This window comes from Rhodofomes roseus (assembly GCF_022264815.1).
Source record: "Rhodofomes roseus strain CIRM-BRFM 1785 chromosome Unknown C8Q71scaffold_9, whole genome shotgun sequence".
NCBI lineage: Eukaryota > Fungi > Basidiomycota > Agaricomycetes > Polyporales > Fomitopsidaceae > Rhodofomes > Rhodofomes roseus.
Genome location: NW_025952965.1, coordinates 1,252,710 through 1,274,362, shown reverse-complemented (window position 1 = coordinate 1,274,362; position 21,653 = coordinate 1,252,710). Strand labels below are relative to the sequence as shown.

General features: G+C 57.7%; 8 protein-coding genes across 8 annotated transcripts; 5 read left to right on the top strand and 3 right to left on the bottom strand.

The window, feature by feature from the left end:
- Positions 1-785: 785 nt before the first annotated feature.
- On the top strand, positions 786-1,750 carry C8Q71DRAFT_706884 (uncharacterized protein; the record flags this gene model as incomplete). The annotated part of the gene is made up of 2 exons (XM_047920530.1): positions 786-1,306; positions 1,375-1,750. 2 exons carry the CDS (start codon positions 786-788, stop codon positions 1,748-1,750), a joined length of 897 nt encoding a protein of 298 aa, XP_047779564.1.
- Positions 1,751-2,140: 390 nt separating this feature from the next.
- C8Q71DRAFT_599843 (uncharacterized protein) lies at positions 2,141-3,146 on the top strand. The gene is made up of 3 exons (XM_047919617.1): positions 2,141-2,667; positions 2,720-2,996; positions 3,044-3,146. Exons 1-3 carry the CDS (start codon positions 2,488-2,490, stop codon positions 3,061-3,063), a joined length of 477 nt encoding a protein of 158 aa, XP_047779563.1. The 5' UTR covers positions 2,141-2,487; the 3' UTR covers positions 3,064-3,146.
- Positions 3,147-8,593: 5,447 nt separating this feature from the next.
- C8Q71DRAFT_848094 (uncharacterized protein) lies at positions 8,594-9,618 on the bottom strand (the record flags this gene model as incomplete). Its single annotated transcript, XM_047926674.1, has 1 exon — positions 8,594-9,618. The coding sequence occupies one exon, from the start codon at positions 9,616-9,618 to the stop codon at positions 8,875-8,877; it is 744 nt and encodes a 247-aa protein (XP_047779562.1). The 3' UTR covers positions 8,594-8,874.
- Positions 9,619-11,200: 1,582 nt separating this feature from the next.
- Positions 11,201-14,337, top strand: C8Q71DRAFT_723636 (uncharacterized protein; the record flags this gene model as incomplete). Its single annotated transcript, XM_047921594.1, has 9 exons — positions 11,201-11,664; positions 11,695-11,888; positions 12,015-12,294; positions 12,377-12,426; positions 12,472-12,524; positions 12,692-12,849; positions 12,915-13,113; positions 13,165-13,321; positions 13,376-14,337. 9 exons carry the CDS (start codon positions 11,201-11,203, stop codon positions 14,335-14,337), a joined length of 2,517 nt encoding a protein of 838 aa, XP_047779561.1.
- A 250-nt stretch (positions 14,338-14,587) lies between these two features.
- C8Q71DRAFT_757991 (uncharacterized protein) lies at positions 14,588-16,181 on the bottom strand. The gene is made up of 2 exons (XM_047923719.1): positions 15,628-16,181; positions 14,588-15,565 (listed from the first exon to the last, which is right to left on the bottom strand). The coding sequence occupies exons 1-2, from the start codon at positions 15,821-15,823 to the stop codon at positions 14,787-14,789; spliced, it is 975 nt and encodes a 324-aa protein (XP_047779560.1). The 5' UTR covers positions 15,824-16,181; the 3' UTR covers positions 14,588-14,786.
- Positions 16,182-17,437: 1,256 nt separating this feature from the next.
- Positions 17,438-18,734, top strand: C8Q71DRAFT_599633 (uncharacterized protein). Its single transcript, XM_047919616.1, has 2 exons — positions 17,438-17,724; positions 17,789-18,734. The coding sequence occupies exons 1-2, from the start codon at positions 17,648-17,650 to the stop codon at positions 18,663-18,665; spliced, it is 954 nt and encodes a 317-aa protein (XP_047779559.1). The 5' UTR covers positions 17,438-17,647; the 3' UTR covers positions 18,666-18,734.
- Positions 18,735-19,314: 580 nt separating this feature from the next.
- Positions 19,315-20,219, bottom strand: C8Q71DRAFT_757973 (galactose-binding like protein). The gene is made up of 3 exons (XM_047923718.1): positions 19,995-20,219; positions 19,862-19,943; positions 19,315-19,808 (listed from the first exon to the last, which is right to left on the bottom strand). Exons 1-3 carry the CDS (start codon positions 20,039-20,041, stop codon positions 19,491-19,493), a joined length of 447 nt encoding a protein of 148 aa, XP_047779558.1. The 5' UTR covers positions 20,042-20,219; the 3' UTR covers positions 19,315-19,490.
- On the top strand, positions 20,202-21,652 carry C8Q71DRAFT_599471 (protein-tyrosine phosphatase-like protein). Its single transcript, XM_047919615.1, has one exon. The coding sequence runs from the start codon at positions 20,256-20,258 to the stop codon at positions 21,450-21,452; it is 1,197 nt and encodes a 398-aa protein (XP_047779557.1). The 5' UTR covers positions 20,202-20,255; the 3' UTR covers positions 21,453-21,652.
- Position 21,653: the final 1 nt, after the last annotated feature.

Below are 21,653 nucleotides of genomic sequence, written 5' to 3'. Positions count from 1 at the left end.
TATGATGCCCTCAACGCCATTCACAACCATTGGAATTGGTGCAAAATGGAGTCAGCAAGTAAGTCAACACGCACTCATTACACTCCGGTGCTGATGTCCCTGCACAGAAAGTTACCTGGCCCGCAAGCTCAAAGAGGCCTTCAAGCTACAAGAGAGCAAGACGGCTACCTTCACCGCGCTAAGCGAGATCGCGGGCGAACGAGTTCGCGAATGGGAGAAGGTAGAATCCGAGTGTGCCTCTGCGGCCGCCAACGACGCAGGGCGCGATTCGACGCTAGGCAAGCGTAAGAGGGGTGCCCAGAAACGAAAAGGCAAGGGGAAGCAGGGTTCGAAAGGGACGAAGGGGAAGGTGGAGAGTGTGTACTTGCTTGACGAGAGCATAGGTGCGTCTACACCATGGCTGCCATCGCGCGTGGCATTGACGGTCTCGCTGCTTGTTAGTTCCGCGAGCCGGGAAAGTCTACGAAGAGCTCGCGAAACAAGAGATCCAGCCCGCGGGGAACTTCACGGCCGCTGCAGCGGACAGTATCCCGCGAGGCACTGCAAACTACTTCAAGAAGGGGATCGAGCTCGAGAAACGCCAGTGCGTCACCCCACCTCCACGTTGCGACTGACCACTCAACGACATAACCTGTCACAGGTTCGACCTGCGCGCCAAGGTCAGGAAGAATACCCGCGATACCAGCGAGGATGAAGGAGACGACGACTCGATCGTCGGAACCAAGGCTGCGCGGCGCACACTCCGCCGTGAACTCGACAAGTGGCGCGAGCTTCAAGTGTCTGTTATGCCCGACATCGACTTTCCCGACGCCGATGCTGAGGATCCCACCGTCGATGACGACGATGACGACGATGACGACGAAACCGGCACCCCGGAAGATGAGCCCCTCGCCCTCCCTTCCGACTTCACTGCCGTCGAGCGCGACGACCTCGGACTGCAGGCACTGGCCACCGTCGAACGCCGTATCCGCGTGGGGCATGCTCACGACCTGCTGGACGGCATAAAGCAATCGCTGAACCATCAAGGTGCTTTCCTGCTCGACAAGCGCAAGCACGCGAGGGGCCAGAAGGACAACACGCGCTCACAATCACAAGTTAATGCCGCAGTCGCGCGGACGCGTAACATCGCTGGGATGTACAACTACAACCGCGACCGCTTGATCGCGCTGAGCCGCGAGGAGTCGGACGTTCTTCCATGGATCAATCTTGACACCGATCTCAAGGGCAAAAATTGGAACAAAGCACGTCAGCTTGGAGATAGTCGGGAGGAGCAGAGTTGGATATGGACGGTGGTTCCTCCGTGGAGGTCAGGGGTGCAAGTTGAGGCTTGGCAACTCGAAGGTAAGTGAACGTGGTTTCCTGGCGACGTCGTAGCATGCTGACAGCTATGTTTGCAGTTGATCGCGTGCAATGGTTCCGAGCCAAGGCGGAGATGACCCGAGCGAACGAAGAAGTGAACAAACTTCATGCCGAGTTCAAGCGGACGATCCTCGGCTTCAAGAACATGTCAAATGCATGGGAGGCGGTCTCGACGCAGCAGATGTTGTCGCGCGGGGCGCAAGCGTATGCGAGGAAGAAGGCAGATATCTTCAGCAAGATGAGTCTACAGTGTGCGAACGCCTTCGCGAGCACACGAAGAGACCACGAAGAGAAATGGGATTATGCTAAGGTGAATCAAGCATTATGCAATAACAAACGACTGATCCTGTCCTGCTCAGGTCGTGACCGAACAACCGCACCAGGAGGGTGAAGGGAAGTCTTCCACACGCGAAGATCATAGCTCATTGCAGTGAGAGTGAGCCGGCGACAGTGCAGTCCGGCGTGTGGGCCTACGATGCATGCGTTGCGCGCTGCGCGGCTGAGCGCATCGAGGTTGTACAAAGGTGTTGTCCGATGGTTACTGGCACTGATGAAACAAACATTCCATCGCTTCAATATAAGCCGACCGCCCATCTGGGCCTATTCAAACTAGCGGGCCAACCAGTCTCCCCATCCACCCGCCCCCGAACTCTCTCATACCCAACGTCTTCCTCTGATCAATGTTACTAGCTCCGTCGGTCCGCGCGCGTTCACCCTCCGCAATATCACCCAGACCGTGCACGGGATGTTAAGGAATGCGGACGCAACACTCAATACGCGCTTCACGCGCTATGCTTCTACTCTGGTCGCCAACAATTCCGTACGTACCGACGCGAAAGCGGCGCCTCCTGGATGGCGTGGCCTTCCCGCTTTCACGGGTCTACACCTGTGTCCGAACCATCTACTTCCGTGCAGCGATTGTCCGAACCATCTACTTCCGCGCAGCGACTGTCCGAACCATCTACCTCCGCGCACTAACTATCTACCTCCGCGCAGCGCCTAGTCGCGCCGCTGCTCTCCATCTCGCGCCGAGTCGCTTTCAGCAGACCGCGCCTCTTCCTCCCGCCCAGTCGCTTTCAGCAGACCGCGCCTCTTGCTCTCGCCCAGCTTCCTCTCTTACAACCTACCATGTCCTTCTATCTCTGCGCCGCCCCTTTCCTCGTCCTCTACTCACCGCAAAGCCGACGGTTCGCGCGTCACTCGGGTGAATACCACGTATCGAAGAAACTACGGCCCTGTCTAGTCACCGCCGTCGACGGTGACTGGATCTGCCTCGCTCCTTGCTTATCGGCTCGCCCGGAGAGCCAGGTAGACTCTCTGTATTGTCGTCTTCTCGTCGTCTAACGTCTCCAACCTCAAGATGAAGCGCTCCTCCTGGAGCATCGTCGATTACGGCAAACACGGCCCCACTCTCCCCGACCACCCTCTGCACAACGCGCCGGTCTTTTCTATTCCTCTGCGCTCCCGTCGGCAGCGTGGCTGGAAAGCGACGTCGTGCTTCGTTTGGACGCGCGATGAAGGCGAATGGATCAGCATCGCCGACTGGGAGTCGACTCTAGGGGCGCGCGTCCTGGACTCCGACTTCGACCTGAGCCCAGGGCAAATGGCGATCTTGCGGGGAAAGCATTGGGCGATTTGTACGTCTCTCCTTCTGCCTTGTCTGATCGCGCTGACTTTGGGACAGGGGGAGGGAACCAGGGCTAATGGTGGCCAGTCGACGCAAACGTGTTACCTACTCGCAAGTGTGATCATTGTAAAGTCTCGTTGAAGTTACTCCCATCCCTCTCCTCGTCGATACGACCAGACATGCAGTCTCGGCCGCTGTTTCTGACGCAGCCTGTACCTTCGATGCAATCTCGAGCTGTCGTGCATGCTGTACTTACGGCACCTCGCGCGCCGCGTTCAACCATCTCGTATGCTACCCTGGAGATCCTCGAGCTCGCATCTTTCCCGCTGGCTCCGTCGCTCCGCCAGCCTCCTGCGTGCCCAATGTATGACCCTCTATTGGGTACGACTACGCCGGCACGCGCTACCTCGGCTCGACAACCACAACTTATGGACACTATCCATGTGCCGGCAGGCCACCTCGAAACTCAGCGACAGTCTCACTAGCTGCGGACCATGTCGAGGGGCAGCCTATGCCACGGGCTGACCACCGGACGAGCCATCGGCGCGACGCTGCTACATACCCCTGCTTCTCCGCCTGCCATGTGGCTTATCCGTGGTGCACTGGAAGACACAAGACGTACATGACACGCGCCACCCGCTTTCGTTATCCTAGACTGGTGTGCCCTCTTCCTGTGTCGATCCATCCCTCAGCTCCGCCCACGATTTATCAAGCTGCAATAAGACTGGAGAAGCGGGGAAGATGAGGAGGACACCGCTGGCAGGGTAACGAGGCAAGGTGAGCATCTTCTCGTCTGCAGAGTGTGACCAATATCGACGAACCAGCAGCACGACCGCGCAATGCTCCGCTTCCAGCGACAATCAAAGCCGCGCGACTCAACCCGCACGCGATACACGCACGAGCGCGCCGTCTACAGGGTCAGCCCCCAGCGCGACCTGCTCGCGGCGGACTCACTTAAAGGCGGAAACGGTAGCTTGAGGGCGCGTACGACGCACCACACTCGGCCAGAGCAGTACGACCTCCTAGCTCTGGTCCGTGCATCACAACCACGGACGCCTGCACTGCGAAGAGTGCTCCTCGGCCTTTGCCTGTTCGAGCCCGTCGTTGAGAGGAGTCGGCACGCAAGAGCGTGCCGACGACCAGGCGAACCGCCGGCGTGACGCTTCGTGAGGCAGGGAGGAGAGGACTAGCTGGCAGGCTTACCAACCTAGGTGAGTGGTAGCTACTTCATCGCCTCCTCCACGTCATGACGTGCTCGTTCCGATGAGCCAGCGGCGGCTGTATGTGCTCGGGAGCAGTTCCTCGAGCTCAACACGTCTCCCGATGCACCCGAACTGGACGCGGCGGCGCCTGAGACGCACATCCTTCACCCTATATCCACTCAGTCCAGCCCTTCCAACGTCGTTCCGCGCGACATCGGCGCACAACGGCGCGTCGACTGCGAGTACAATTCGACATGTTCGCGCCGACCATGTACCCTTGTCAGCTGAGGTGCATGCCGCCAACCTCGACACAACTATGGGTGTCCCGATCGGATACCGACCTCACGGGATGCTGCGATTGCGACCCGAACGTAATCCCGTCACACCTGCGACCAGTGAGTGTTCCCCCGACCAACCTTCCTATCCGCTACATGCTCATCTGCGATGCTATGTGCTAGTAACCTGTTATCCCAGCTGAGTCCGCGCTAGCCAGCCCCGGCACCGCATAGACCGGCCTTGTCGTCCAGCCCGCCATCGCGAGTAAGAGGTACGGTCCACATCATCAAGCCGCTGCCACCGCTAGCAACAGTGCTCACTGCACCGAGCAACGTCAGGGTCTCCTCCCCAAGTGTACAAGCAACGTCGCTCATCGTACCGCCCCGACCGTGCGACTCGCCGCCCGACGGGATGGCATCACGATGAGAGGTCACTGTCCTACCTCCACTGCGCGACACCCATGGCGTCTCCATTGCAGCGATACCCACCTCCTGTATGCTCTCTTGCCTTCCTGGCCTTCCGCTACCACAGCTTACGCTCTCGCTACCAGTCCTCGTCGCCACCACCCTATGCACGCGCACTAGGGGGTCTCCCCGGCATGGATTCATATGGACTCATTCAGTGATCGTCACTGTAGCCCTGTACACTGCACAGGACCGACTACTGTACGTCGTCGTGCTGGTAGGGTACGTCGCGGATGATACTATGCGAGGGTTAGGCTGTGAGTTAATGTAGTTACGATTCGGAGGTGGCTTTGTTACTGGATTAGTAGAGTGGCTATGTAGTGGCTTTGCTACGGATTAGTCGTTGATCTTCGGTGATTTACGTAGTTTCAGGAGGCGGTTTCGTAGTGGATTTGTAGTGGATTTGTTAAGGATTAGTAGTTGTTCTTCGGTGATTCGCGTAGGTTTAGGAGGTGGTTTCGTAGTGGACTGGGGTGGGTACTCGGTGGATTTGGAGTGACTTTGGAGGGGATCATTGATTGGCTTTGGTGTATCAGATATTGCTCTAGGCTGATGGCTTAAGACTTGATCCAGTGTTAATTGAGTTCATGCTTAGACTTGATGCAGTGTGAATGTGGTATACCAAGGCAGTAAGCCTGTGTATTTGGGATGCACATGTACATCAACACCGACTTAGATAGTAGAGACAGTGGATTACAAGTGGATCTATAGTGTATTAGGTAGTGGCTGTGTATTATGCTGACTGAGACAGTAGATTACAAGTGTATCACACTGGCTCAGATAGTGGATCACAAGTGTATCAGTAATGTATCAGGTAGAAGCTGTGGATTGTACTGACTTAACCAGTGTGTTGAGAGTGTATCAGTAGTGTATTAGTGGTGCATTAAGTACTATGAGGATTAAGACTAGAGATTCAACATGAATCAACAGTGTATTAGTGGTGTATAAGTGATGTATTAAGGGACCTCCTTAATGCATTTGTAATGCACTCAGATTTAGGACATGACTTAGCAGTGGATCAAGACTGTATTGGATTAGGATTAGATTAACAGGGGTACAAAAGTGTGTAAATCAGATCCAGGGTTTAATTCATTAATGAATGAAAGTAGATGCACTTAAACTGACATCACTGGCTGTTCGTTCTGCTCGCGTTTGGCCCAGTACGTCTGGTCTTCAAACTCGAGCTCGCCTGTCTTCCAGTCGATGATGGGGTTCTCCTTCTGGAGCCATTCATGGCCTAGAATGAGATCCTGTCTTCCGATCTCGGCAACATACGCCTTAACAAGCTTGGTTGTTCCCTTCCATCGGTAGCGAAGGGCGACGGCGTGCGATATGGTTCCCTTCTTGTTGGGAGTATCGTCTACGTTGAAGACCGGGATGGGTCGGACAAGGGGTACCGAGGGTAGGCGTAGTTTGATGACAAGACGAGGGTGGATGTACGTGGCCATTGCACCGCTGTCGATGAGAGCTTCCGTTTCGATGTCTTGATGCACTCCGATCACCATGAGAGGAAAGTAAAGGGCTTTGAATTGCGTGATTCCTGTTACTACATGGGATATGTGGAGTGCATAGGTGGGGTCTGGGCGCATCGATGACTCAGACCCACTCAAAAATCCTTCGACATTTGCTCAAAGAGCGGAGCGCGTTCTTCGAGCGGGAGTTCCTGGAAGACTTCTCGTACATAGGCGGGAGTAACTTCTCGCACGTGGGTAGAGGAGGCGGGCACACGGCGTGGGGAAGTTCGGTTGCGCTGGGTGAACTTCGGGTTCTGTCTCTTCTCGGGACAGTTCCTGAGGAGATGTCCGGGTTTGTGGCATCCGAAGCAAAGGCCCAGTTCCTGGTGACGTTGCCGTTCCCTCTGATCCATAGCGTCGATCTCCATAGGCTCGTCCAATCGTCCGCTGCCTCGTCCAGAGGGGTAGGAGGAGCGATGGTTGTTACCTCCGCTGTTCCCTCCCTCGTAGTAATTGGTATTGTAGATCTGGCGGGAGTCGAGTCGGAGGACAAGGTCAAACCACCCTTGCAGGGTCGTGGGTGGTTCCATATTCATTGCCTTGTCAAGGAGATCACGGCGGATTGCCCTCTTGAAGAACCCGGAGAGGGTCTTATCGGAGAGGTCGGTTCTGGATGCAATGGATCGGAATTTGGGGATGAAGGCAGGGGTGGGAGTCTTCCCTTGCTTTAGGGTCGTGAGCATTATCGAGTCTCTGTCTCCTTCGGCATAAACGGGGAACGCCTTCAAGAAGGCCTCCTTGAAGTCTTTCCAAGACTCAAACGCATGCTTGCCCTCTTCTTGGGCATCGGCTTCTCCGTCCATGTGCAACTTCTTCCAGTAGAAAGCATCGCTGTTGTCGTCGATGAGGAGGAGAGCGTAAGCGATCTTCCGTTGATCGTTGGCATCGGCGTTGCCTGTTGCGCTGTAGTACATCTCGAGACGTCGGATAAACGGTTTCGCATCGGTAGCCTGTCCCTTGAACTTGTCAGGTGCGGGGACCTCAAGCTTGGTAGCCGTGCTCGTGCGGGTGGTAGACATTGCGTCGTCTGATTCGGGTTCGTATTCGGGTTCGGATTCGGGTTCGGGTTCGTTCGACTGCGTCTCGAGTTCCGGTTCGAGAGGCTTCTTCTCGACACCTGTAGCGAGGTTCGAGGAGTACTGGGTAAGGCTGGATGTGCCTACTTCGGGTACAACGTGTACCAGGGGGCTAGTTCCTACTGCAGGGGAAGTAGCTTCGTGCTTCGAGAGTTCTCGTCGGATAGCCGCTGGAGTCGCCGGCTTCGGTCGTTCGTTTTGGATCTTCCTGATCCGTTCGGCAGCCTTTCCTTTGGTGTCTAGGTAGGCGCGGGTCTGTTTCTGTTGCTCTTCGAGGGGAACAGATCCGGGGAAGAAGGCCCAAATGCGCTTCTCTCCTTCCTGTTCTGGTTCTTGCACAAACACAGGTCTGTGCTCACCGCTGTCCTTCTGATACTCGAAGAGGCGAAGGTCGTCGTTCCACCAGAGGTTCGGTAGGGTTGGGAGCCCGTAGGTGACGGGTTCGATCTCAACTCGGTAGTCCGTGGTGGATGGGGAGTCCCCTAGACGGAGGGGCACTCCGGAAGCGTGTGTGAAGATGTGTGGGCTCTGCGCCTGAGCAGGCGGAGCGTAAAGATCAGTTCGACCTTATGTTACGCGAAGCGTGACACCTAGAGCACTAGCTCTCAACCTAACCCTAAACGTAGGGACCTTAGGTTCTAATCGTCCTTGGATGGGGAGGATGGTCTGAGACGCTGCTAAGTCCGTCTAGCAGGTCGAGCGGGGAGTTTCTGATATCCAAGGAGCTGGTGAGGCTTCAATAGATAACCAGGTCGAACTGAGGTTCGACCGCTGCTGTACACAGGTCTTATATACATGGGGAGTTCAGGGCAGGTCCTGAACGAGTCACAACTACCTAGCCAATAGGAGCGCGGGGGAGTGAGTCATGACGAGTCAGGGATCGAGTCATAAATGATGAGTCAGGTATGAGTAAGGGACGAGTCATACTGAGTCAGAGATCACGTGAACTGCTCCGGGTTGGACCGGAGCAAACAGCGAAGGAGTCCGAAGACTGGAACCGTAGCGTCATGGGGTTGGGCCCATGCTAGGATAGTACAATGCTCAAGTGCAAATAAGGGAAAACAAACGTTGACGTAACACACCACTGGTGTACGTGGATGTTCAGATATTCAAACGTGGCACAGCCCTTCACGCATCAAGTGTCGCGATGACCTCTACGGTACGTGTCACACAGTTCGATACGAGGCTCACTGTGGTGCTGTGCAAAGTGGCATTTGATGTAACACAGTAGATGAACACTTTGGGACGAACGCGTACATCCGAATCCGAGTCGGCGACTCAGTTCAAGATGATGCCTGGCAGTCCATATCAACCACTACAACTTGTCTTACCCACTCTCAACGCCATTGCTCAACCCTACAAAGCTTCCTCGGGGTTCCCCTCACCACCTCCAGGTCCTTTCGTGGGAGTCTTGACAGGACCGCGGGCGGCGACGTGCGTCGGGCCATGCTTGTGGTCATCGTCGCGCTTACCTACCGGACCCTTGGTAGGGGTCTTGACGGGGCCACGAGCCTCGACGGGCGGGAGCGACTTGTGCTTCAAGAGCTCGTCGTCGACGTCCTCGCGCTTGGGCTCGCCGCCGGGACCCTTGGTTGGGGCCTTGACAGGACCGCGAGCCTCGACGTGCGTCGGGTCGTGCTTGTGATCGTCCTCGCGCTTGGGGTTCGGGCCACCGCCAGTACCCTTGGTTGGGGTCTTGACAGGCCCGGGGTCGCGAGCACCGATGTGAGTCGGAGCGTGCTTGTGGTCGTCCTCGCGTTTTCCCCCCGGACCCTTGGTGGGGGTCTTGACGGGACCGCGAGCAGCGACATGCGTCGGGTCATCATGCTCGTGGTCGGCGTTCTCGCGCTTCGTGTGGTCATGCCCGCCGTTACCCGGGCCCTTGACAGGGGTGTCGGCGTCGGCAACCACGGGCATGGGCTCGCGGGCATAGAGGCTCGCATCTCGCACGGAGAGGCCTGCACTGTGAGTGGCACGGTTGTCAGTAGGTGGACTCTGTATTCTTGAGAACGGCAGAACATACACGTCGACCGGGAGGGTCAAGGAGGGCACAGCGGAGATCGCAGCGAAGACAAAGGCCAGGAGAACGTTGGCACGCATTTTGACTCGATGAGGATGTAACTGTAGCTCGAGAGCTGGGGAATATCCGTCGCACCTGCCTGCTTTTATATCCTGTTGTACCGCCCTGTTCAGCGGACATTGCCTTCGCTTCCTTACCCTCTTGCGGTGGGCTAAACAGCGAGCCTCGAGCGCAGCGTGCGGACTGATGGTTCATACAGACACTGAACATCAAGCGAATTTCAGCAGCTGATCCCGTACTCGCTTTCGCGAAATCCTTGAGTCGAACTTTGCCACATACCTCTATGGCAGGCCATGAGAATGCCTACTGGGTTTCTTTTCGCGGGAGCCTCATACACGCCATACGGATGTCCCTTTGGCCGCACCTGCGTCTGCAACGCTGCTATTGTATATTGGGTCTACGGACGTGCATTCCTTTTCTTACGTCTAGCGAACCAAGAGATTGACAGCGCCTTCCCTGCGGTGAATTCAAAGGAGCGCCGTCAGTGCGGTACTAATGACTGAAAGTATTTATGAAGCGTACGTACACAGAAAGTATACTAGACTGGCCCGCTCCACCAATGGACGTGCCAGAGGTGCGCAGCTGCTGTGTCATACTGACAATGGGGTGACAGCATTCGGGCATAGGCCCCCACCCTAGATGAGACTTTGCCGTACGGGGAGCCTAATGAATACTATGAAGCGGTAATGAGCCGTCCGAAGCCTGAGGGCAGCGAATACACTACACCGCACCAACGAATAAGCCCTCCTTCTGTGCAAAAATAAACGACTGCGTAGGCTGCGCATGCGGCAAGTTCACGTCTAGTTTCCAGGCTCTTGGCGTTTCATGCGAGGAATGGCGGTTCCCAGAAACGACAGAAACGGCGTGCACATAGATGGCTAGAGGTGTACATTCGTCGTAGGAGGCGGCCGCTGACCATAGTCACTGATAGTGGGGCAACTTAGCGAGTGTAGTGACCTGCGCGCTGCTACGTGACGGAGCGCGTATGTCACGCGTCTGTCACGCCTGAATCACTCGAGATCGATCGCCTCCGATGGCCGCTTGCGTTCGATGTATCGGCTTTCGCCCGGGAGTACTACCCACTCCAGTTACTGTCGTTCTTCCTTGCGGTTTGTTGAATCCCGGGCCACTATTGTCGTCAATGACTCCGCCCTTCAGTTAGGCGCAAAGATCAGTGTGCAGTGATGAAAGATTGGTGTGTGGTATAGGCTACCTCTGCCAGTGTTTGGGTTCACTGAATAGAACACTGCATTGACCTGCAATCTCGCGAGTAGGCCGGCCGCGCCAGGCAGATGCCGCGAATGCAAACAAGAGGTGCGGTCGCTCGATTACCACTATAGATCGGCACATCAGGAGTCCTGCCGGGTCGCGAGTCCCGACGGCACAATACATGAAGTCTTTCGCGACGAGACCGGCGTGGGCGGCTTCCGATGTCCGTTCTGCAACAAACCGCATCAGGCCCCGCGGCAGCTGCAGGTAAGGGTGCGAGCCACATACCCACTCCCATCTCACGTCGTGCAGGATCATGTACGCAAGGATGGGTGTCGGCCCACCACAGCCCGACCTGTGCCCACGGGCTCCCCAGGGCGCATTCGTATCAAGATGCACAACCCGGCGCTGAAGATCAAGATACCGCCAGCTTCGCTCAATCGAACGGAGACGACTCGGAGTGCGTCGGAGGCACGAAAGTCCGACACCGTCGAGCGTCGATCGCCCCCCGAATTTACGCCCTTGCCCAGAAGGAAACGCCCAAGGCTCAACAGTGCCAGCAGTGACACGCCTTCTCCCCGCCCAGATGCACCGTCTGCCGAGCAGGTCACTGAGCCTCCAAACGGGGAGCCTCCAGTGTCCGGCGGGGAACTGCTGTGTTTGCCTCCGAGTCCGCCTCCTGAGATCAACGAGCAGACGCCCGCTGCAGAACGGTCACACTCTCCGTCTCTGTACACGGGCGAGACGGACGTCGACGTCGACGTGATACAACTCGAGAAACTCGAACTGCAGTATCCCGACGACGAGGACGACAACAGCGTTATGCTGGATGCCCAGGACCTCGGCATCCAAATTGTGTACGTTCCTGACGATGACCATGTGCCTAGAGACGGTGCCCCTGCCGCCGTCGACCTCGAGGTGTTCAAAGATCACGAGCCTGAGGGGCGACTAGCGGGTGCGAATACGCCCCCTGGGCTCAGGCTGATCAGTCCACCTCCAAGTCCCACCACAGATGACGGGCCACTGGCAGCTCCCTCACACGTTGGCACTCCAGCCGGCGATGGTTTGCCAGGCCCCTCAGGTGCGTCGCAACGTACATCCCCTACGGAGGTCGGGGCGGGTCTGTGCCACCACTCAGAACTTGAAGGGACCGACTCGGACTCAGGGGTATCGTCCTCTGAGTCCGCCTCTCCTGAGCCTCCCTCAGGCTCCGAGTCGAACAACAGCCCGCCCCGCGAGCCTCTGCCGCCCGACCACCCCGTCGTGCGCTTCCTCGAGGGCATCTGGGCGGGACGGTCGCCCCCGGCGCACTTCGCCCATACGTTTGTCGATCTGGGCTACGACACAGACGAGCAGCTCGACTTCCTCGCCCGTGCGCAGCCCGAGCTGGGCGACTGGGACGGCCTGAAGGAGGATTTGCGTACTGAGAAGAAATATGATGTGTGGTGGTTGCACGTGAAGGTCGGCTTGCGCGAGCGAGCGAGGAGGTGCGGAAACAATGTCTGATTCACCGCGTTTGGGACTTGTTGCTTTTTTGCTGTGTTGTCCTGTTCTGTGTTAATTAACCAGGTCCCAGTCGCTGTGCTGCTTTGTCGTTGTCCCTCATGTCGGAAATACCTGTGTACTGTATGATACGCTCCGCGCTCTCCTGTTGTTGTTACTAGCATTGTCCTCCTATGTGTACCAGCAGTCGATTGTAGAACAGACCATTGCCACGGTACTCGGGCTGAGGGCGACTGAGAGCACGCGAGATCTGGAGGCGATCTGAGATGAGGGGAGCCCCAGATCGGGTGATTGCTGAGCAGAGTGGGTGGTGCGTCGCTGAGATTTGCCAGAGGCCGGCTCTTCCGCCCTCGCCACTGCTACGCTCTGTCCCCCTACTAGTATGCACTCGTAATGTCCAACTTCACCACCCTCGACCCCTCCCCTCACACGCTCTCCGTCGGCCCCCCCGAGCAGGACGTCAAGCCGCAGATTGACGCTCTCGCCAGTGCCGAGGCGCAGCCGGAGAACGACAGCCCCAGCGCTGGCAAGGACGCCTCGTGAGATCACATCTCTTCCGCCCATGCGCGCTCCGCCTTGCTAACATCCTTGTGTGTTTGCGCAGACCGAATGCCATTCACCGCTGCCGGAGGTGTGGCGAAAATGTAAAGTCCGTCCAGTTCCACCAGAGGACGGTTCACCAGAAGCGATGCGTGGTTGTCTTCCCGGATGGTACCAAGGAGACCCTCGTGAGGCCCGCGGACGGCGAGCGGTTCACTTGCACTAAATGTTCGTATGGGCACAGGGACCCTCAGTATCTCCAGGTGTGTAGTCTTTAGCCTAGGTTCTGCATTGAGCTGACGACTTTGCGTCAGATTCATGCCAGGCAAAAATGCAGCGCGCAGCCTCCTGAGGGTGGTCTCAAACCTGAAACCCCTCGCCGCAAGCGCAGAAAGACCCTGCACGTCTCTGGGAGTACAGATACAGGCGACGAGTCGAGGAACACCGATGAGCTGACGTCGACGAAAGAAGGTGAGTCTCTCCGAGATCTACCATGCAATGACCTCTAATCAATATCACTTGCAGAAGGTCAGTCGCGAGCGGTGTCTCAGGCTGCAGTGGAGGGTCCGAGCCGCCCTCAGTTGGAGATGCCAAGCATTGAGACGATCGACCGCCCTCGTTCCCCGTCTGCGTCGCCGTCCCTATCCGAGCTGCAGCTCGAGTGGGCCGAAGATTTCGAGCCCTCGACCTCGGCCCACAGTGCATCCGCCGCGTCCACCGCCGCAAAGCCACACCGCGACGCAGACGAGTCTATGGACCTCGACTGGCCTTCACCGCCCCCGCAGTCGCACAAAGCACCTTCTGCCTCTGCATCCCCGGCAGCCCAGACCCAACCGCCTTCTCCTGCTCCAGCGGGCATCGTCCCGCCACACAGCGCACAAACCACTACCCTAGTTAGGAGCACGACATCCCACGCGTCGCCGTCAGACACCGACCAAACATCTAGCTCAAGCTCGCCCGCATGCCTGACAGTCGAAACCGCGAACCACCACTCGCACCGCGTGGCCCAGCAGCCCACGCCGACGTCAAGCATCCCCCCAAGCCCTCTCCTGCCCCAGAGCACGGAGGACATCACGGGGCGTTTCGCCCTCGTGCCCGCCTTCCCCTCGCACTCCCAGTGCACCGTCGCCGCGGCTCCCCAGCACCCAGCCCCCGCCCAGCCGCGCGCTGCCGAAGACGCATGCACGCTCTCCGCCTCAGGCTCGAATCCGCGGCCTCTATCTCTGTCTCAGCGCCCGCCGCCCGCCGTCGACGCCTTCCTCCGGAGTGTTTCCCGCACCGCGCAGCCCCCGGCGCATGTCGCGCAGGCGTTCCTCGCGCTCGGGTACGACACGGACGAGCTGCTCGACATGCTCGCCCGCGGGCGCCCCGGCGAAGGCGACTGGGACCTCCTCGAGAAGGAGATTGTGACGGAGAAGCAGTGGCATGCGTGGTGGATGCTGGTGAAGGACGGGTTGCGCGCGCGGGGGGCGAGGTTGAGTCACTGAGGCCGTTCGCTGAGTCGTAATATGTATGGTCTAACCGAGTCGTTGGGTATCATACAGCCGTAAATAGCGAAAGTATACTTGTATACGGTACTTTAAATCCTAATGCGTGTGCCATAGCCTCGAATGTAATATTCTTGCCTGAAGTTGGAGAACGTGAATGGATGAGCATAAGTACTTCAAACCTGCGCGTACGCGTAACTTCGCACAGAGATCTGTGCACATCCGGCGAGCAAAAGGCACGCACAAGGTGTCAATGACCGCAAATAAGTCGATTGGTATGGTATAGTACTACGTAAGGACCGATGGATACACACTATGTTATGGGTTATGACTGGGATTATACAGAAAGACAAAGATGCCAAGGACCGCGAATTAATGGATTGATATGGTATCAAACTAGGCAGGGAACCACATTACAGGGATATATGATTTGGATTATTTGGAGGCCTTTAGAACAGCGGGGTGGGAGGGGGGTAGGGGGCAGTCGATGACATGAACAGCGGCGGGGTCGTGTCGTTGTCGATGTCAATCTCCTCAGGCGCAGCCGTCGGCGTGGTCCCAGCAGACGAAGACGCAGAAGAAGCGGAGCCGTTGAACGGGCCCACCGGGATTGGAAGCGCGACCGGCGTGTTGGGAGGGTTCACAGGCAGCGACGGCGAGAGAGGGTTTGCACCGACGGGGATCAAGCCGGTCGGAGGAGACACAGGGAGACCGCTCGGGGCAGCGAAGGCAGCAGGGCCATCCAGAGGCACGTTGGAGGGCGCCGAGAAGGCCGCGAAGGTAGAGACAGGTGACCAGGTCGAAGACACACCAGAGGGGCTCCCAGTGGAAGAGCAGTCCGAAGCCATGTTCCCGCCAGAGTAGTCGCAATCGTCGCGCTTGCCCACGGGCACGTTCGCAGTGATGTTGGTGACAACGCCTGTAGGAAGCGGGGGCACTGGAAGCGAGGCGGTAATGCCCGTGACGTTGGCAGGCCCAGCGCTGAGGATCGCCTGAGCGACGGCTTGCTGGACTTGGCCGACCTGGCCCGGGGTGAGCGCCAGGAGAGCGCTGGGACCGCCGTTGGCGGCGGCGCCGAGACCGAGCGCGGCGAAGATGGGCTCCAGAGCAGGCAGGAGCGGAGCGAGGGCAGGCCCCAGGATGGGGACTCCCGAGAGGACAGCCCCAAGATCGAGGCGCTTCTGGTAGACCCTGTGCCTCTCGCGGTCCGGCCGAGGTTGGTCCTGGTCTGGAACGAAGTAAAAAATCAGTCCTGACTTTGCTCATTCAGATAGGTGGGACGGGACATACCTAGGTTCATGTTGATGCCGCCGTCCGACACGTGCATGTTCATTGAGTCCCGCCTGGAAGACGAGTGGATCCCATGCATACTCGAAGAGGATGACAGTTCATTGACGTCGCTGTCCGTGGGAGCCGCCAGACTAGACGACGAGGACGAGAGTGCGAGGGTAGCGATGAGGAGGGACGAGCTCGGGGTGAGTCTCATGGTGGGATAGGTTGTGGGGGTAGGATGTACGAAAGCAAGTGGATAGCGGACCAGTGACAGAGCGAGCTCGGAGGGAGTTCGTGACGGTCAGAGGGAGAGAGCTGGGGAGGCTGAGCGAGGCTGAAACCAGGTTTATATAGAGGGCGCGGCACCGAATTGGGATGGCGGCTGGCAGCGGCTTGGAATGGAAGCCTGTCAGCCTCCAGTTCGAATCCAAACCTCGGTCAGCCACTAGGAGACCGTACCACAGAGTAGCCGGCGTAGACATGCAGGGCCATATTGGGACGGCTGAACGCAGAGTTCGTTAGATTTGCAGAATAGCCAGGCGAGGAGAATGAAGCTCCGTCGTGTACTGCAGTCATGGCAAGCAATTGAGCGCGGCCGCGCCGGAGGCTCTTTGCGTGACGTGACGCGACGCGTCTGTGACCGTGACCGGCGCGTTCTATCGGGCCTCCACGAATCCGTTCAATTCTGTTTCCGTGGGCAACACTAATACGACTCAATAATTCACAGACCCATCACCGAGCAGGCACTGTCGTCTCCGCGCTGGACTGACTGCGTCTGCGCTTGGGCACCTACCAACTCACGAAGTGCCAAGCGGATTTGTTGGAAACCGTGGAAGTCGGTGCAAACCGATGCCACGAAAGAACAAATGTGTTCACGAATAGACCATGGTGAGTTGCACATTTGACAAGCAGAGCGTTGCCGCTTCAGTCAGGAACACAACTCGAAGAGCTGTAATCGTTTCCCGAGCTTAGGGATGACATGGACACTTCGAGGCCGGCCGTATGCAAATGGCCATGATCCGTGAAGGATGTCGACCGCCTAGACTGCGCAACGGTACCGTCATGAGACGGAGCACTGTGCCCACCGCTGACGTCCTCTTTGCATCCTTCGCGAGGTGATTGATGCATTTGCCACATCCGCAGCCTACGCAGCTGGGATATTTTTGCAGAGTCAGGAGGCGAGCCCATTCGCTGGTGCGGCAGCTCGTTCACTGCCTTCAGGCCTCCGTTGACTCAAGCCCCGTTTCATTGAATGTCCTGTGCTTCCTTTGTTCAGATGTCTGGCCAGTAGAGGGAGCTTCTGTGGTAGCCGTCTTGCTGACTGACGCTCCCGCAACTTGAACGCAAAGGATTACCTAGGGCTGGTGCCCATGGCCGAATGCTTCAATCTCATCGTCGGCATGTCATCCCAGCTGCGCCTTTGTGGTGGTGCATCAGATTAACGGGACTTGCGCAAGGACCCTTTGCGTATGTGCGCTCAATGTATGCTTGCATTCGTCACCGACTGAAGGCGCTCAGTTACTCACCCCGCAGTCGCCGTAGGCGCCCGTAGATCACCGCTTCGCTGGACGTAAGGGAAGGAAGGTGCATTGGTAGGCGGAATTTACCACAATCCCGTTCCAGGGTAACAATATCCCAAGTGACATTTGCATAGCATGCAAGGCAAAATTGCACCGCGACAGGAAATTGGAGGGACGCTGCCATTTCACGTCCTAGAGGTATGTCGCAGTGAACAAGTGTACTCCACGAAGGCTATTCAGGCTGTAGTATTGACTCGCTCCAGGGCCTTTGAAATTCCCGTTTTCGGGGTCGGTATGAGCCATCAGTTCGAGCGCTGCGCTCGCTCGTCGTTTGGCTCGCCGCGAAAGGCTAGGGAAGCGATGGTAATATACGTTGCGGCGGCTAATCAGGGTCAACCAGGAGGACTTAAAAGCAGGCAGGTGCAACGGATACTCCCTAGCTCTCGAGCTACCCACTTCGTTCACTTGCATCTTCACCGAGTCGCATCTTCGCCGAGTCGCATCTTCACCGAGTCGTAATGCGTGCCAACGTCCTCCTCGCCTTCGTTCTCTCCGCGGTCTCCGCTGCACCTGTTTTGGCCCTCCCGGTCGACGTGTAAGTGAACCACTCATCAAATTGTATGTCTACATCATTCATGCGCCTTCGCGTGCCATTATAGTTCGGACCTCTCTGTGCGAGACGCCGGCCTCTACGTCCGCGAGCCGATGCCCATCGTTGCTGACCGCGATATGGTGAAGCCGCCGCCTGTCAAGGGCCCCGGTAACGGCGAACCTGACCATCACAAGCGAGAGGACGACCACGATCATCACCCGACGCACGTCGTTCCTCGTGGACCCGTCAAGACTCCTGCGAAGGGTCCCAACGGCGGGCCCAACCAGAACCCCAAACGCGAGGACGATCACGACCATCATCCGACGCATGTGGCGGCTCGCGGTCCCGTCAAGACCCCCGCGCAGGGTCCGGGTGGTGAGCCCAACCATAGCCCAGGCAACCCCAAGCGCGAGGACGATCACGGCCACCACCCAACGCACGTCACTGCTCGCGATGCAGTCAAGACACCCACGAAGGGCCCGGGAAACGGCGAGCCTGATCACCCCAAGCGCGAGGAGGATCATGACCACCACCCGACGCACGTCGCGGCTCGCGGCCCTGTCAAGACGCCTACGAAGGGCCCGGGGAATGATGTCCCTAACCACCACAAGCGGGAGGACGAGCATCACCCGACTCACGTCGTTGCTCGTGGCCCTGTCAAGACCCCCATCCGGGGTCCTGGGGGTGCTGAGCCCAACCCGAATCCCAAGCGCGAGGACGACCACGACCATCACCCGACTCACGTCGCTGCTCGTGGTCCCGTCAAGACGCCTGTGAAGGGCCCGGGAAACGGCGAGACTGACCACCCCAAACGTGATGACGATCACAAGCACAAGGACGAGCCGACTCATGTCGCTGCGCGTGCTCCTGTCAAGGCTCCCACCAAAGTTCCTGGCGGTGGGCCCGAGCACAGCGACGAGCCGGAGGGCGCTCAGCTTAATTGAGAAGGCGGCTGAGAGCTCATAGATGACATGGACTCGGACTAATGGATACGGACTACAAAGTTTGACTCAGGCTAATGTGTTCGCGGAGTCGCTCTTTACTACTCGAACGGACATGGTCATTCCTTACATCAGTCAATCTAATCCTGCCTTTCGAGTCTTTGCCTATGGTATGGTGTGTCAATCGTTACATAGAGCGGGCCACGGTCATGGTTTTGTATCTCGACTCTGAGCTCTTCGAACGCAAGCTGTTGTTTCGTGGCTTCGATCTTGAGCAGCGCGGCGACGAGGAAGGGATCAACATGTTTGAGGAGCGGAGCTGGGAGTGGTTTGACGATCTGGAGTGAGCTTGCGGGCAGTCGAGTTTCGGCCCGTAGCCTGTCATGTTGTGTGGGATTTGTAGTGTATGCGAGTCCCTGTCGCTGTCACTATCCTGAGATTGTGTATTCAATGGACCAGTCCAAGTCATTCGTTCCTATACACGTCCAGTCGTATGTGCTTCAGCGGCGTGTGTTGAGTCAATTTGAAGCTGGAGTTAATATCGCGGATGTCGCTGCCATGGAGCCACAGTCAATGAACAAACCACTACACTTTCCATAAGCGGTCAGTGAGGTCGGTGATGCGGCGACTCGAAGCGGCAGCTTCAGTGTTATCTGGCTTGAACTTTCGCGTTGTTGAACATTCTGACAATCCTGTATCCCCTATATATCTCCCATAATGAACAGGTATGGGCACCCGGTTCGAGTGCGGCATGATGATGGCCATAACAAAGGTGCCGTGAGACTCCGAGTCCTGGCACAATCCTGGCACGCGCTTCCTGTCTCGACCCTACAGCACAATACCGGACAATTGCAAGTCGTAGACCGTTATTCTACCGAAGAAATCTGAACTCTCTTCGAAAACCAGCTTGAGCCCCACGAGGCCTGTCGACTCTACTTCCGACGAGTCAAGTCCAAAGGTCTGCTTCCGGTTCACGTCCTCGGGAAAGACGTGGGCGAACAGCTGCCACTCGCCCTTATGAGGTGCTCTCTGAGTTAGCACCTCAAGCCTGCACTTGGTGCCCACGAAACCCCCTTGGAACGTCATGGAAAGATGGCTTGGTACTACCGGTGCAGGAAATTGTAGCTGGATGTATTGCGGTATACCCTGGTGAGCGGTTAGCATGACGACTTCCATGTGCAGTACATTATTTTGCGCACTTGCTGAGATGTCCAGCATGTACCCGGGTCACCGTCGGTGAGATGCTTCTTGCCGACTGACTTGTCGAGGGTCGTGCTCACTCTAGCGGGGCCTGGTCAAGTTCTGCAAGAATCCCTCGTTCTGGTCGCTCACTTGATCTTGGTCTCTGCATCTATCAACGACCGTTCGACCTCCGTCATGGCTTGAGTTCCAGGCTACGCATACGCTCAGGCTTCCTCCAACCAAGTGAGCGGTGCTGTATGAGACGAAGGCAGTGGAATCGATGTGGGTGTGCTGGATTTGTGCGGCCATCACGTGGCGATGTGCTCATAACATCGCGCTGCGTCTCGATCCCTTCAGACTGGCTTTCGTTCCTTCCCTCCCGCCCTCTCCCTCCCCCCTCTGTTCTCAGGCATGGTTTCGACACCCTCGTCTGCTCCCGAATGGCTCAGGCACCCACTCTCGTCCCCCCACCTCGTATCAGTCGTCCGTGCGCTATCAGAGCGCGAGCGCGCCCGTACCATCGCTCGGAACACATCCCGCCAACGATCCAACTCCAAGTCGCAGCGGAACCCATATACGCCCACACACATCCTCGCCTCTCTCCTTAACAAACCCGATCACGCCGAGCACTACTCCGTGTCCGTGGGCTCGAACCGCGACCTCCAGGAGTGCAACCGCTATCTCGACATCACGCCGTACGATCGCACGCGCGTCGTGCTCTCGGGTCGCGGCGTCGAGCGCGGCAGCGCGCCGGACGGGCGGTATCTGAACGCGAACTGGGTGCGCGAGCTCGCGGGCGGAAAGTGGTGGATCGCGAGCCAGGCGCCGCTCCCAAACACCGCGCACGCGTTCCTCAGTGTCATGCTCAGCCCGATCGTGCACCCGAACGCGTCGCGCACGTCGAAGACGAGCCGCGTGCGCACGGTGGTGCAGCTCACGCAGAACGTCGAGAGCGGCATGCGCAAGGCGCACGTCTACTTCCCCGACGCGGTGGGCAAGGAGTGGGTCGTCCCCCCGGAAGAAGGGCTCTCGACACCGCCATTGAAAGTCACCCTTCGCCAGTCGTCGTACGTCGAGGACGCAAAGTGCGTGCTGAGCCGTGTGTCCGTCGAGCCTTCCGGCGGGCAGGCCACCATCTTCCAGCATTTATTATATGCGTCCTGGCCGGACCATGGCGTGCCCACTGACGAGGATCGCGCGAGCCTGCTCCGCTTCACCCGTTTCGTGGACGAGGTAAATCGCGATCTGTCGTCGCAGTCCCTGCTACAGTCGCCTCCACCTCAAGATGAGCTTGATCCCGACCCCCCGATCATCGTCAATTGCTCTGCAGGCATCGGCCGGACAGGCTCGTTCATCGCGCTCTCATCTCTGTTGCGGAAGTTCGGCTTCCTCCCACCCCCTGCATCGCCATTATCTCTCGAAGATGGCGGATGGAAGTTGACGCCATCGCCACTAGGGCCACTGCCCGAGGAACTCCGCGAGGACCTCGTCGCGCAGGAGATTGACATGCTCAGAGAGCAGCGCCCGGGGATGGTGCAGAGAGACAGCCAAGTAGCGTTCATCTACGAGATGTTGATCGCTGCGTTCGCGGAGCAACATGCTACCTAGTCGGTTGGCCGGTCTCTCGTTTTCCTGACGGGCTTGAGTCATTGGACAGTACTTGCTAGATCTAGCTAATTATCGTGTGACGGACTGTAGTGATGTGAGCCAGGTGTACGAGTCTAATTCATGCAGTGAATGAGGTATACGTTCGTCGAGACCAAATATGACTAGCGCATACATGGGCAGCCACAGGAAGTCGTTGGGGGC

Coding starts and splice junctions, on each gene's coding strand:
- C8Q71DRAFT_599843 (XM_047919617.1), top strand. CDS start 2,488: ATGTCCTTCTATCTCTGCGCCGCCCCTTTCCTCGTCCTCTACTCACCG. Junction 2,668..2,719: donor CGGCTCGCCCGGAGAGCCAG/GTAGACTCTCTG, acceptor TCCAACCTCAAG/ATGAAGCGCTCCTCCTGGAG. Junction 2,997..3,043: donor GGGAAAGCATTGGGCGATTT/GTACGTCTCTCC, acceptor ACTTTGGGACAG/GGGGAGGGAACCAGGGCTAA.
- C8Q71DRAFT_757991 (XM_047923719.1), bottom strand. CDS start 15,823: ATGAGACTCACCCCGAGCTCGTCCCTCCTCATCGCTACCCTCGCACTC. Junction 15,566..15,627: donor CGGCATCAACATGAACCTAG/GTATGTCCCGTC, acceptor ACTTCGTTCCAG/ACCAGGACCAACCTCGGCCG.
- C8Q71DRAFT_599633 (XM_047919616.1), top strand. CDS start 17,648: ATGCGTGCCAACGTCCTCCTCGCCTTCGTTCTCTCCGCGGTCTCCGCT. Junction 17,725..17,788: donor TTGGCCCTCCCGGTCGACGT/GTAAGTGAACCA, acceptor GTGCCATTATAG/TTCGGACCTCTCTGTGCGAG.
- C8Q71DRAFT_757973 (XM_047923718.1), bottom strand. CDS start 20,041: ATGACGGAGGTCGAACGGTCGTTGATAGATGCAGAGACCAAGATCAA. Junction 19,944..19,994: donor GATGCAGAGACCAAGATCAA/GTGAGCGACCAG, acceptor AGGCCCCGCTAG/AGTGAGCACGACCCTCGACA. Junction 19,809..19,861: donor CATGCTGGACATCTCAGCAA/GTGCGCAAAATA, acceptor ACCGCTCACCAG/GGTATACCGCAATACATCCA.
- C8Q71DRAFT_599471 (XM_047919615.1), top strand. CDS start 20,256: ATGGTTTCGACACCCTCGTCTGCTCCCGAATGGCTCAGGCACCCACTC.